At 34.5% G+C, this 13,957-nt stretch overlaps 2 protein-coding genes across 7 annotated transcripts; both read right to left on the bottom strand.

Moving 5' to 3' along the window:
• Window positions 1-2,610: 2,610 nt before the first annotated feature.
• On the bottom strand, window positions 2,611-13,473 carry LOC114169513. Of its 6 annotated transcripts, none has more exons than XM_028054695.1 (8): window positions 13,378-13,473; window positions 8,285-8,441; window positions 8,078-8,200; window positions 5,984-6,186; window positions 4,431-4,574; window positions 3,895-4,112; window positions 3,371-3,629; window positions 2,611-3,147 (listed from the first exon to the last, which is right to left on the bottom strand). In XM_028054695.1, the coding sequence occupies exons 2-8, from the start codon at window positions 8,358-8,360 to the stop codon at window positions 3,019-3,021; spliced, it is 1,152 nt and encodes a 383-aa protein (XP_027910496.1). In that variant the 5' UTR covers window positions 8,361-8,441; window positions 13,378-13,473; the 3' UTR covers window positions 2,611-3,018. The 6 variants fall into 6 exon arrangements, with proteins under 6 accessions (XP_027910496.1, XP_027910492.1, XP_027910493.1 ...); XM_028054691.1 differs by lacking the exon at window positions 13,378-13,473 and adding an exon at window positions 12,735-12,901; XM_028054692.1 differs by lacking the exon at window positions 13,378-13,473 and adding an exon at window positions 10,795-10,942.
• On the bottom strand, window positions 10,611-12,901 carry LOC114169514 (protein WHAT'S THIS FACTOR 9, mitochondrial). The gene is made up of 2 exons (XM_028054698.1): window positions 12,735-12,901; window positions 10,611-11,745 (listed from the first exon to the last, which is right to left on the bottom strand). The coding sequence occupies exon 2, from the start codon at window positions 11,729-11,731 to the stop codon at window positions 10,658-10,660; it is 1,074 nt and encodes a 357-aa protein (XP_027910499.1). The 5' UTR covers window positions 11,732-11,745; window positions 12,735-12,901; the 3' UTR covers window positions 10,611-10,657.
• Window positions 13,474-13,957: the final 484 nt, after the last annotated feature.

Raw genomic sequence — 13,957 nt, 5'->3', positions numbered from 1 at the left:
CAAGGTTAGTGTCCTCACATCTCTTAAAAACTCTCACAAGATTAGCCAAGCAATGATTAAAATATGAACCATACATGCTAAAGACATCCATAAAAACGTAAACACAATGCTCCAACAAAAATACTCAACATACATCATTGAAAGTGGAAGTTTCCTATACGCGTCGCTACCAAAAGGACAAGTAAAGGTAGTCTTATATTAATTCTCCGAGGCTAAAGATTAAAAAAATGAAAAAAGAAAGTTTTAAAAAATTTAAAAAATTAAAAAAAAACTACAAACTGACACTTGGCACGCGCTCTTAACGTCGTTAATAATTTTTTTCTGAAAAGGACCAAATTGAAGCACTTTTTAAAAAGTTGGGATGTAATTGACACTTTTTTAAAAGCGGGACCAAATTGAAACATCCAAACAAAAATAAGTACCATCCGACTAATTAAGCCCAAAAGAAATTTAAATTGAATTTTGTAAAACTTGTTTCCTTAGGGCCAACACGATCAAATTTGGTAGAGTTTTAGTCGAGGCCAACTGACTGAAATTCAACATGAAACTAACTCGATTGACTTTTAGTCATGGTCGGCTCGGCCAAATTTTGGTCGGGACCGACTTGGTCGAATTCGACATAATTTTGGCTAGGGTCGACTTAGCCAAATGTGTCCAAATTTTGGTCAAGTCCGACTTGGTAAAATTATTTCTGGATCAACTTGACTAGATTCAATCGAATTTCGACCAAAGCCGACTCGGTCAAATATGGCTAAATTTGGTCTAGGACTAACTCAGCCGAATACAACTAAATTTAGGCCAGGATCGACTCGGCCAAATTTTGGTCGGAGCCAACTCAACTTAATTTCAATTGGGGTCGACACGGCTGAATATGTTCAAATTTCGGTCGTAGCTAACTTAGACAAATATGACCAAATTTCGATTAAGATCGACTCAACTAAATTTAACTGAATTTTGGTCGGGACCAACTCGATTAAATATTGCCAAATTTCTATCGTGACCGTCTCGACCAAAATGGCCAAATTTTGTCAAGAAACAAATCGACCTAATATTGCCAAATTTCGGAAAGGTAAATTCGGCTGAATTTGACCAAATTTCAGACAGAGCCGACTAGGATGAATACGACCAAATTTTGGTTGCAGCTGAACTGGTCGAAAATGGCCAAATTTCATTCGGGACTGACTTAGCCTAATGCGATCAAATTTGGGTCAGAATTAACTCGGTTGAATATAGGCAAATTTGATCTAGGTCCGACTGGACCAAATTTCGACCTACGATGACTCAACCTAATTCGGCCAAATACGACCAAATTTCATACCATGCCAACTCCATCAAATATAATCAAATTTGGACTAATCCATCTCAACCTTCAACCTAATCTAACTAAAAATTTAGATTGAAAATTTGAATGAAATTTTTTAAATTCCATATTTAAAAATCTAGATTTAGAGAATAGATATCCAATCCATAAAATATATAAAATTAGTCATATTTAATTGACGATCAAGAAAATTATTTTTTTTCCACGACAATTGTAATTGAAGCAGAGACAACTGTAATTGGAGTGAGACAAAAAAAAAATTATATATGGGATTGCTACCTTAACTCTAAATACCATGTTAAAATAGTGAAAATTAAACATAAGATTATTTTTTTCTTGTGTAGAAAATACAATATGACAATATATTTATAATGAAAAATAATAAAAGAAAATACGGATTAAAACCCAAATACAAGTAATATGGTAACCAACTCAAGATATTATAACTAAAAATATCTTATAAATATCTAACAAGATGGTTGTATAATGGAAGTTGATTATCTGTCAAAAGAAATGAAAAACAATCATTATAACACTATGTTGTCACTAAAATATATTAAGGAGTGTTCGTTTCTGCCGATTGTACTGTTTAGATCGATTAGAAGAGACAGATTATTTATAAAATCGTGTTCGTATCAGTGAATAAGAATGGAAGAGCACGGATTCAAAAAAATACTTCGCAATAAATCTTCTCACAAATGTAAGAATTTAAATCGATACATCAACTTTTACCTTTTTAACCTTATATTATATCATCATAATACAATTATAAATAATAATTATTAAATTAATTATTATATATATATATATATGTATATTATTTATTATTATACTTTATTATATATATATATATATATAATAAATTATAATAATAAATAATATATAATCAGTAATATATAATAATCATTAATAATTAAAATATTATTCAAAATATAATAATTGATATATTAATATATAATAATTAATAATATATATAAAATGATTATTATTAGTAATTAATAAAAGTGTATAATAATTAATAATAATTATAATATTATTAAAATTAATAATATATGTAGTTATTATTATTAATTTATATATATATATATATATATATATAATTAATATATAAAAATAAATTAAAATATTTTTAAATTTTAATTTTTTTAATTCAATAAATTGTAATTTTATTAAATTTTTATTATGAAGGGTATTTTAGTAAATTTAAAATTTTATCTATCCCAAATCTATCTTATCATACGAACACAGCCTAAGTCTTCACTTGCCCTAGCACTTGAAATTTCACATGATTATGGAAACAAGCAACATTCATTGCGATTCCACCTATGAATGGGTGGTTTAACTGTGTTAAGTGGACAATAATTATAGGTCAATCAAATCCGACCACCTGTGTCATTGGAAGCAATCCAGACTTTTTAAATATCTTTTCAGACTGCATAAGAATGAATCCATTGTACCACTTCAAGATAATATCACACTCCACATATGTCCATAGGAAAAGAGCACCTTCCGATGAGAACTACCCAAGTAGAATCAATAAATCAATTCATTTAAGGTCCAATTCATGTCCTTTGCTGCTGTCAGAGTACCCTATCCCCGATCAAAAAGAGGGTAATAGCTGAATTTTCAGCACTAAATTTGGTGATGTTAATGGTACAAGTTGCCAATATGATGTCAACCTTTCTGGATTTCCGTATTCAAAAATCATATTTGGTTCTTCCACTTCCCAAAATGAGACATAACATGTCGGAAATATCTTGAGACGAGGAATAAAAATTCCAAGATTCGAGCATTAGACGTTTTCTTGATCCTTTAAAATGAACAACCTGCATCCAAAAAAGGAAAGAGAAGTATATTATCACTACAATATTTCCTAAAATATTTCTCCAAGCATTTATTGTGGATCAAACAGAATACTTGCTGATGTAAGTATAACATAAAGGTTCAAAAGCTAAACCTATAATATATCTATATATAATTTCCAGAGATATAACTCAAGTATTCAGCTGATGATCAAACAGGAATACTTCTGTTGTAAATCTTCATTACCTTAACATCCAATGGCATGCCATGAAATTGACCAGCACCCTCAGGCGGAGTCCAATTGTACAGAGAACAAGGTAAGAACAATACTGAAGTAGCCCCAATATCTTCTGAGAAAGCAAGCCCTTTGGAAAACCTTCTGGCGTCAAAATGAGGTTTTGACATCACAACCAAAGCAAGAGCTAACTGATCACCCAGCATGCGAGAAGCATTTCTATATTTCGTGCTGTAAACTTTCAAGACCTCTTGTAGGAAAAGCTTTGCCCTGATTGATTATCAAATTAAATTAAAAAATTATTTATCAAAAAATACGTGGGATAAATCAAGAAAATAGGTAAAACCAAGCTTGCAAATGACCAAAGAAGCACATAAAAGGCATTTGCAAGGTATATATGTAGGATGGCGTTACAATCATATAATTTGCATTTTCTATTTGCAGGTTTTAAATGGCGTTACATTAGTTTTTAATTTTTTGTTGCATATCACAACTGCAACAGTTAAACCAAACTACAGATAGTACAGATCATCACCTTAACATTGCTTCCTGGGTACCCTTAACTGCAATGAATCCTGAATTCAAAGGTTGAGCCTTATTGTTCCTAAAGGTCAGAGCCAGATGAAAATTAGGATGGTCACGAAAAACTTGCCCTAAATCATCAACCACTGCTATATCAGAATCAGTGAAGATGTAATGAATGACATCCCTCGGCTTCTGAGAAAGTTGCTGTAGCCTTGTTTCTAAAAAGGTCTGTAAAGAAGGAAAACGTAGGGTCATTTAGTTTAAAGAACAAAATTTTAAAGTTCAAAATATATAATGCTTAAACAACACTACTAGCTCAATAGAGGAGACATAATAACAGATAAAGAATAAAAAAGATAAAACTAGCAAAAACCTCTGATCTACTATGGTCCAAATTATTGGGTGGAGGAAAAGAAAGCTATACTATAATTAAACAGAGAACATGTGAGCAGGAAAAAAGTTCAGCTAAATGTAGTCCCCGATTAGTGATGAGATTATTTTTTAGCAACAAATGTTCTATCTACTGTGGATGCAATGTGATCTTACAATGTAAGACCTGATCCTTTGGAGCATCAACTTGTCTCGTGAATATTCACCTTGTATAGGATACAGAGAGACCCTGTTTCTTTGCACCGAGAGGTCAGACATAGGATCTGTTAGAATAATCACTTTGCTCTGGGGCATTGCCACCTGCACACAGCACAATGTTGAATGAACGATGTCTGTCTGGTTAATTGACAGAAAACAAGCTCTGGGTCAAAACAATATGAATCCTTGTAATATTGGGTAAATGTACATCTAGAACCAAACACACACAGCTCTATTTATATTTACATTAAGTTGATACAAAAAAATCAATGATAATGAAATCAGATCCCTAACAAAGTTGCTACTAGCTTTGCAGCCCAGATACAGAATTCCTTTGCCCAGATTCTGCAAACTCTAACTCCTTTTCTTAACCCTTCAACTTCATTGCCTTAAACCTCAACGACCACCACCACAGCAATGATGCTATCTTATTCTTTTTACCTTTTGTTGCTGACAAAAAAGGGGAGAAGTATATATGTTTTTGTTGTTTTTGCTTTATTATGTTCTTTTGCTACTCTGTTTCTATATTTTTGTGTTTTTGCTCTGTGTAGTTAATATCTTGCATACACTATGATAATATACTGCATTAATTCAAAGAAACAATTTAATAATAATATAGACTTCATACTAAGGTGTACAATACATGCTTATGGTCTTTCTATTTTTCCCAATGGTGAGGAATTTATTGTAAGGCCTCCGAGAATGAATGATGCAAATTCAGCGCCGTTTGTAATATGTAATACAGACAGTACCAAAATAGAATTTTTTCGGTAGCCAAATGTCGACAAGGATGTATGACATTTGAATGTGATAGGTAAATTCAATATTAACAGACCAAAGGACTAGAAATCGAGCTATCTATTCAGAGTTTCTGGAATTACAATAAGCACAACAAAACCACCCAGAGAGAAACAAATGTCTATCAGCCCTCACCAATTCCCAACCTCCCTCACCCTCCTCCCCCTCATCACTATATTCTCTCTCCTCTAACGAAACCCACGATCCCTCCTTCCACCTCAGCCCTTCTGTTATTACAGAATCAAGGATGTGCGCTCGTGGGCCCCCATGTGATGGGTTTCAACTTATTCCTCTCATAGACCTGGTGTATTGTCTTATTCTGCCCTCCCACTCCTTCATTCGTATCAGAATGTGTCTGAGAAAAACTAGTGCCAAGGTAGGAAAACCAAGAATATTCCACTATTTGATGTTGATAAACACCAAAAATATAAAATCATTGACAAATACAACAACACACTTTTAACTAAACATCTACAAAGTAAAGAAATAGTATACAAAAGAGCGCCGGAATAAAACTGTCAACTATTAATTAAAATTTACTGAAAAACAAAAAATCATGAAAAAAGAGCTCATTAAATACAAAGCAGGAGCCACAAGGTTATAATAAATTTCAAACCGATAAAAAGTGTTCTGCTAGCAGTTTCCATATACACAATCAAAGGGAATATGCTCTTTCCAATGGGACAAACCCACAACTTTTATTCAGTGTTTACCTGAATGAAATTAATGAAGACATTCAACAAAGCCATAGACCTGTCAACGTTATTATATGAAGCATTGCCAACCACTGTGTTTGATCTGTCGTCTACATCATTGAGAGAAGTATTATAAATGGTAAAGACAGTGACAAATGTGATACTTCCATCTACACCTGATCTGCTTTCAGAAGAATGGGTCCTATTAAGAGCTTTTGTCCCTGTGAATTGAGAAATTTTAAATGCAGTTAATCAAAGGAAAAAAAAATGGACGTCAAAATTTCAAGGAAATACAAAACCTCCAATACATATATAATGGTCCTTGTAAGAGCTTTTGTTCATGTTCATTAAGAATTTTTTTTAATGCATTTAATCAATCGAGACATCAACATTGCAAGGAAACGCAAAGCCTTCATTTTTGTCCTTGTAAATTCAGAAGTTTTAAATACATTAATCATATGAAAAAAATGGAAATCAAAAGTTGAAGGAAATGCAAAACTTTATGTGTATATATACATACATACACTATACACTAAGATTAACTCTGAATGAAGTAACTACACTTGATTATCTCAATGACTATGTACTACTAATTTTAAATAAATTGGATATTCATGTTTGACATCTTATTTCTAAAAAGGTGTATTTACTTAACAGTTAGATAATAGAGACTACATATTACTGTTGACATGTAATGTTTTTTATTTATTATTTTTCATGTATGAGAACCCAACTTTAAGGTTAGGGGTTTTAGGCACGTGCCTTGCCCTTTCCTTGTATCCTATAAATACATCAATAAAAGTCTAACAAAAGTCTAATAGTGTAAGAGAAACATATATTGTTTTTCTTAATTTCATTTATTCAAGTTGGTTTCAAGAGCCATGATCATCTCCATGGTCTGATTGTCAGCGGCGCCACCGCCGTCTTTTGCTGTCACTTACACCCTCGATGTCCACCGTTGCGTTCACCATCTTTGCCATATCTCTTCCAGCGAAGTCAGGGTTAAGTGTGCCCCAAAAAGTGCAACCCATCTCTAGTGGTCGCCGCCACAGAAACGGACTGATCTTTCTTACTCAGTGGGAGATGTGAGTTAATTTATGCCAAATCCCCACATTGGTCACTAGATTGATGTGATTCACATTCTCAAATATGTAAAAAGGAACCCAGGACAAGGATTGTTTTATGAGAATAAGGGAAGCACTCAAGTCGTAGGGTATAGTCATGCAAATTGGGCTGGTTGTCCAATTGATAGAAGATCTACCACAAGATACTATATATTCCTTGGAGGGAACCTTGTATCTTGGAAAAATAAGAAACAAAGTGTTGTTACTCGATCTAATGCAATAGTTGAATATCGATCTATGGCCCTAGCTACATGTGAACTTGCTTGAAATATAAATTGTTTTTCTCCATTCCATTTATTCAAGTATTACAAAGCATTGTCCTAGCTTGATTTTTTTATTTTCCATCCCAATCGACGTACACTCTTGGTGACCCAAGTTGACCCACATGTTTTGACCTACTTTGGCAGTTATTTTCCAACCGTCAACATTGAACATTCTCATCGGTACGTTAGATAATTTCAACTTTTTTCCATACTACTACTACATAAACAAAATTAAAAGATACATAAGATCATCTACGCTCTAGCATCTTATATTATGTGTAAGATTGTATACAAGCCTTTTGAGAAGAAAAAGAACTATTATCTATTAACATTTGTGAATTCTAAATGACCTACCTCTGGAATACAATTGATTTATAAAAACTACTAAAAATTTGAAGGTAGATACAGCCAAAGATTCTAAGACAACCTCTTAGGTTCCTTTCTTCAGAAAAGGAATTAATTCTTTTGAAGAACCAATAAATGAACAAATTGACAGATAAAAGATAGAAAGAATTATTTATAACAACTAATTGTCGAAACCTAGCCCACTAAACTCGCCTCTTATCTTTCTTCTAAAATATACTTGTAAAGTCTAATTCGTTTGTTTGGGTAGGTCTCCTATCTAATAGCACAACCCTAATCAGAATCATAATATTATGAGCAAAAAAAAATTTCAAGAATCATGAGAATAAACCAAATAACTTTCATAAAGGGATAAAAAGAACCTTGGCATTGCAAACGATTTGACAAGCCTTGTCCAGCCATATGACCAAGAACTAGATGATCAAATTTCTTGTTTAGTTGTTTGTGCCGTTCTTCCATTTTTGAGTTTTTGTGTAATTCCATGACTGATTAAAAGCAACTATGTTAACTTGTTATGCGGTAATCAAACAAATAAATTTAAACTTCTGAAGACAAAAGAGATTACCAACCAAAAACCAGATGAGCAAAGAGGAAAAACAAGGGAAGACCAAAAACAAAACGTTGCCATCCACTGAATATTTTCATCCCTGATAAACGTTCACTTGAACACAAAAAGACCAAGCAAAAGATGAAGAAACTAATGTCCCGCAATCACATGCACTTCAGCTGCACACACAATACAAAATCAACTTAGATAGGCGCTTTAGCAAAAGTAAAGCCATATATGGTTAAGAAAAAGACAAAAGTAATCAGGCAAAAAAGTTACATTCACAAATCATATAGATCGGACACCAAAAAGAAACTTAGGTCAAAAGACTTCTGAGAATTTGATAGGTTCCTTACGCGAAAAGACAGAAAAGAGAGAGAAGTACATAAAATACACCAACTCACGGTTGGTGAACCACAATGCAATATAGAATTCTCGAAAGTTTACAAAGGAGTATATTTCCTCCTTTCTCACAGTGAACCCAACCCACTGTCCCCCTCTACTAAACACCAAAAAAGATGCCCCACTCGGTGAGGTTGGTCTAAATAAATAGACCCCTCAATCGACAAACAAAAGGCACCTACACATACCCAGATCACTTCTTATCTAAATTCTTCCTATAATATACCTTCCAAACTCGTTCCTTCTCCATAGGTCTAACAGAATCATGCAAATTTCAGACAAATTACAAAATCAAACTTACGTAGATCTGAAAATAAATACTTATATTTTAGCATCTCACAAAAAAAAAAAGACTGGCCCAAACCAGCCCACTCATCATCACGGATCACACACCACCCTTTAATGGATAGGATCAGGCTGGTTGATGATTAATCCTAAGTCCTAGCCCAATCCAAAATAATTCTTTAGTTTAATTATTTATTTTGTAATATGTGACAACAAAGAATTCATGTTTTGCTAGCTTCAAAATGGCAAACTTAAAATCATATGACAACACAAGAAGAAATTAATAGTAATTGAGTTAAGATCCCAAAAGTTGCATAAAATACTCGTTGAAGAACCCACATAGACTAAAGATGAAATCAAATAATAGTATATAAATTGGTACAACCTCATCTTACAAGCCAGTTTTGTGAAGTTGAGTTAGGCTTAAATTTTACTTTCTTAAGATGGAATCAAAGCCATCAAGAGCTTATCCTAATGGATTTTGTTGGGTCTCATGCCACCTACTATCGGGTTTCTCCCTAGTTCCACACTCGAGATGTCCAATACTCAGATGAGGTGCATTGAAAAATTCACATCGACTAGAGATAAGTGAGTGCAAAACTCACCATATAAGTTAGTTTTGTGAGGTTGAGTTAAACATAAATTCCACTATTTTAAGAACATTTAATATCATCTATTCTAAGTTCCAACAAAAGTCAATGCCTACACCCACGACATTAAGTTTCTTTGTCACTACTGTAGCATTTATAGTAGTGAATCACATAATACTTTCATGCTTGATAAACTTTCTCTTGAATACAAAGTAGTGGTGTAGCAGATTAGGCGGCATAGTAGGGGGAGAAACCTTTCCAAACAATGGCTGGATGGAGAATCTCACTAAACAGGAAATTCAACTCAGCTTCGAACAGAAAGAGTGATGAATTGACTATAGTTGGAAATATCTCACATACGGTGGCTGAATTTTAGTTGTTCACGATTAGGATGTAATATCTATATCTTCTCATTTGTTTTCCAGTTTTCTTGATTATATGAAATTAATTGAGGATTTCCTCAACCAAGTCAGAAATCTTTTGTTACCTTTTATGTCTGGTAAAAGCAAGGGCTGCCAAATTTCTCCTAGCAATAGGTGGATTGAGGAATAAAAATGTGGGAAGGAACAGCACATATTTGTGTGCAGTAAAATGCAAGGTACTAAACATAACATGCTTCAGATGTATGCTATGGGAGAAGAAAACAAATAAGCTTCCCCAATCAACCATATAGAATCCAAATTCAGCAAGGGAAAAACAAAGATTATGTCCCTGTCAAAAATTATAGCCCCAACAACCTCAATGAGCCATCACTGTGTTTGCAACTCGCATAAAACTTTAGCCAGTCAAGGAATGGCAAACATACGCTCCACCCTGATGTGATTATTAACAACTTCAATAGCATAAGTACCACTGCCAACTAATATAAATTTACAAGACATTACGTAATAAAAAAAATTCATTTATACTACAGAAATTAAGTTCATATATTAGCACTTGCGCCCATATTTTTTGAAGTAAACATTTTAACACTCAATATTGTGAAAATCAGACTTCATTGATGTGTTATATAGCTTGAATGGAAACTACTTCATGTTCAACAGCTAAGCTTCAACTTCAGGATCATCCAGCTTGTTAACATCATGACCATCCACCAAATCAGCTTGCTCATTGTGCTCCTATGTTTTGTGCATAAGATTAATGTACCAATATCTCATACCCACTAATGGATGTTTCTTAACCAAAAAATCCTTACTATAAGCCTCTCTAAGTACAACAGTCTGAGTCCTAATCTTATTGGAAATGTAAAATATACCAGGATGATGAACCAAAGCCTTTTTAAATCTCAAGGCCAACCCCAAACACTCTCCAAAACAAAGCAAATTTTCTCTTTCTGTCTTCTTTGACACCAGAAGAGAAAGCAACTCATGCATTATTGCCACAGTCCATTTCTCCGCTTGGTCACTGTTTGAGTCGAGATGAAAAGCATCTTCATATGGAGAAACGTAAGGCAACCTTTGCCAATTATCAACCCAAGTCTTCACCCTCTTTACTAAATCAAAACCTTTAGGAAAAAATAAGGGAAATGCTATATCATGACTTCTTTTATCTCCACTAATGCCTAAGCTCCTTGCCCTCATTTCTAACTCAGACACAGAAAGCTCTTTTCTCCATGAAACAAGCTCTAAAGCAAGCACCTCTTTTCCAGATGACGGATCTTCCACAATGCAAACATTAAAATAATCAGGGTAATCAGCCAAAAGAGTTGTCACATAATCATGAGGAAGACCCATATCCCACTTTAGCTTCTCAATAACATAAAGAGGCAATTTTGCCATGCCAGCAAGCATTAGAAGCCTTGAGAGCCTCTGAACAGTGTCTTCACGATTAGTAGGAGAGTTATGAACAGCCATTTCTTCTCTATGGATGGAAAAGGCTTGAGGTGTGAGTTTGACAATCGGAGGAAGACCAGGACCAGGTTGAAATTGTCTAAAGACACAATGGTATTTGTCAATGAATTTGGAAGTCGTAGTGGGAAGGTTGAGGGAAGCTTTCAGTTGAGAAGCAGTATACATGGAGAGGGATTTGGAAGGAGATGAAATGATTTGATTCTTGAGAGAAATTATTTGCTTGAGATCTTTCTCTTTCAGGACTGCATTATCAAGATATGGGTCTCGAACCCATTTGCCCCTTGCATTTACAAAAGTCCTGATATGGTTGAACAGATGTGAATGTTTGGAGGAAAGAGCCATGAACAACCAGCTCCCTGTAAAGTGGAAACAATGTTATAGGGTAAAAAGTGTTCTGTAGGCTTACACACTCTAACTTGTGCTAAGCTAATAAAATATAGATTATAAAGGTCATCAAATAAAAAAAAGAAAAATCTGCATAAAATTAATGCAGACTGCAACTGTTTTATTACATTTAAAAAAATAATGATGTGTTAGACTCTCAGTCTCAGTCGCTTAGTCTATACTCTGAACCAGTTAGAATCACACGAATGGTCCAATTCAAATCGCAATTCGTTACAAAAGTCTTTTCATGAATAGATTCGTATTCTGATTCATAACATGAATTGGTTAATCAGATGTGAATCATGTCATTAGCGATTCGGTTTAGTTACATACTATTCGAGACGAATCGAAACTGAAAAAATTAGAAAGAAACACATATAGGAAAAGAAACTCAGCTGAGCCCAAACTTCAGCTGAAGAGATGAACGGCGGAAAACACATCATCATGCTTCTATCAATCCTACTCATTTTCTACACATCCACAATCATATTCGCACCGTCACAAAGCAATAATCTAGGTCATCGAAACCGGATTTCACAATCAAAACAAATTATCAACAAATCAAACAAATTACACAGTCGCTTAAGTTCAGGAACCAAACGTTGGTTCTAGACACCACAAACATCAACCCTCACCACTGGAACCTCATCATCAAATAACGCTCTAACCGAAGGCTTGTCACTATCACTCAACACAGGGTTCGTTCGATTTCGCATGAAAGAGAAACTCAGAGAACACACAAAAACAGGTCCAATCTAAAATCGCTTCTTCAAAATTAGAAAATATCAGGTTCCAGAACACCTCATATTCAAACCATCACCAATCAGAAACCTAAAATGGTGAAACGAAAGGCAAGCTCTGATCTCGCTTGAAACTTTGAATCTATCAGAAACCAAACCGGAAAAACAAAGGAACCAAAACAGAGAGCGAGAGAAAAGGGAACGAAGCGAACTGCGCTTACCTTTAACAGGGAACAGGTCCGAGGCTCACCGAAGTTTCACCTGAGGCAGGCTGACAACAAGAGGAAGACGCGAACGCAGAGTAACGCGGAAGAGAGGATTGAGATGGTGTGGTTGGGTCTCACTGGAAATGGCAGCAACGACCCAGGGCTGACAGATGCAGAATCTGGTGGTGGCGTGACAGCGAGGCGCTCGCGGTGGAGGCCAGTGGCCACGGTGAAGCTGTTGCCTTTTGTTGGACGAGGCTCACCGGAATCTGCCAGAAACGATGACGACGGTGTGAGCTTCGATGCTGGAGGATGTGCAGCGAGCTCGAATGGGGGAGCGCGGGGGAGCGCGGGGAAGCTTTAATCGTTGTCGTTGAAGCTCATCGGAACCCCACGGGAACCTGACCGGAATGTGGAGGTTGTGGATTGTACCGAGTGAGGGGTAGAGGAATTGCAGAGAAAGGGGAATGGGGAATGTAGGAGAAGAGGGCTCGAATCCCCCTCTGGTGTGTTCTCCACGCGTGCGATGATGGAGGGAGATGTGTTCTCCACTAGAAGAAGATGGAAGATGCAGATGATATGTTGTAGATCCTGTGATTTGTGTAGGTAAAGAATCAGTGGAAAAAATGAGAAGAAGAAGACCATGGAATTTTCGTACGGTTTTGGAGAAGGTGCTTTAGGAGTCCCCGAGACAGAATGAAAAATGGGGTTTTCTTGGAAGCTGAAGGTGCTGCCCTGCCTTTCTTCTTTCTTTTCTCCCTTTCTGAAACATTCACTGTTACCTGTACCTGTGTAATGGGGTTTTTTAAAAATATTATTGCAAATAAATTTTATTTATTTTAATTAATTTGTGTAATTTTAATTAAAAAAATATGCAGTAAATAAATAAATTATTAAATTTGAAAGAATTGATAATGAACTTTCATACAATACATGAGAACTAGTTTACCAAATGTCATTGTGAAATTCATGAATTGTCCATGGAGTTGATGTCACTTATTCAACTTGATTATTATTAATAATATTTATATTATTTACACCAGTGTTATGTTTGTGTGTTCATATTTTTTAATTTTTATAGAAATTTAAGTTAAAATCAATAAAAAATATATAATTAATTTTTAAAATAATTGTTAAATGTAAAATTACAAAAATAAAATATGTATATCAAAAAAGTTTTTAAAATATCGATTCAAGAAAGAAAGAGCTTTTTAGAATAATGGTTAAAAAAAATTATT

Source organism: Vigna unguiculata, chromosome 11 (assembly GCF_004118075.2).
Source record: "Vigna unguiculata cultivar IT97K-499-35 chromosome 11, ASM411807v1, whole genome shotgun sequence".
Lineage (NCBI taxonomy): Eukaryota > Viridiplantae > Streptophyta > Magnoliopsida > Fabales > Fabaceae > Vigna > Vigna unguiculata.
Note: the sequence above shows the minus strand (reverse complement) of the source record. Positions and strands in the feature narration are given on the sequence as shown.

What these genes read in the sequence shown, in the direction of transcription:
- LOC114169513 (XM_028054695.1), bottom strand. Translation starts at nt 8,360, where the DNA reads ATGAAAATATTCAGTGGATGGCAACGTTTTGTTTTTGGTCTTCCCTTG. An exon ending in AAATCGTTTGCAATGCCAAG is followed by an intron (nt 6,187 to 8,077) that starts GTTCTTTTTATC and finishes CTCAATTCACAG; the next exon opens with GGACAAAAGCTCTTAATAGG. An exon ending in GCATGCCATTGGATGTTAAG is followed by an intron (nt 3,148 to 3,370) that starts GTAATGAAGATT and finishes TTTTGGATGCAG; the next exon opens with GTTGTTCATTTTAAAGGATC.
- LOC114169514 (XM_028054698.1), bottom strand. Translation starts at nt 11,731, where the DNA reads ATGGCTCTTTCCTCCAAACATTCACATCTGTTCAACCATATCAGGACT.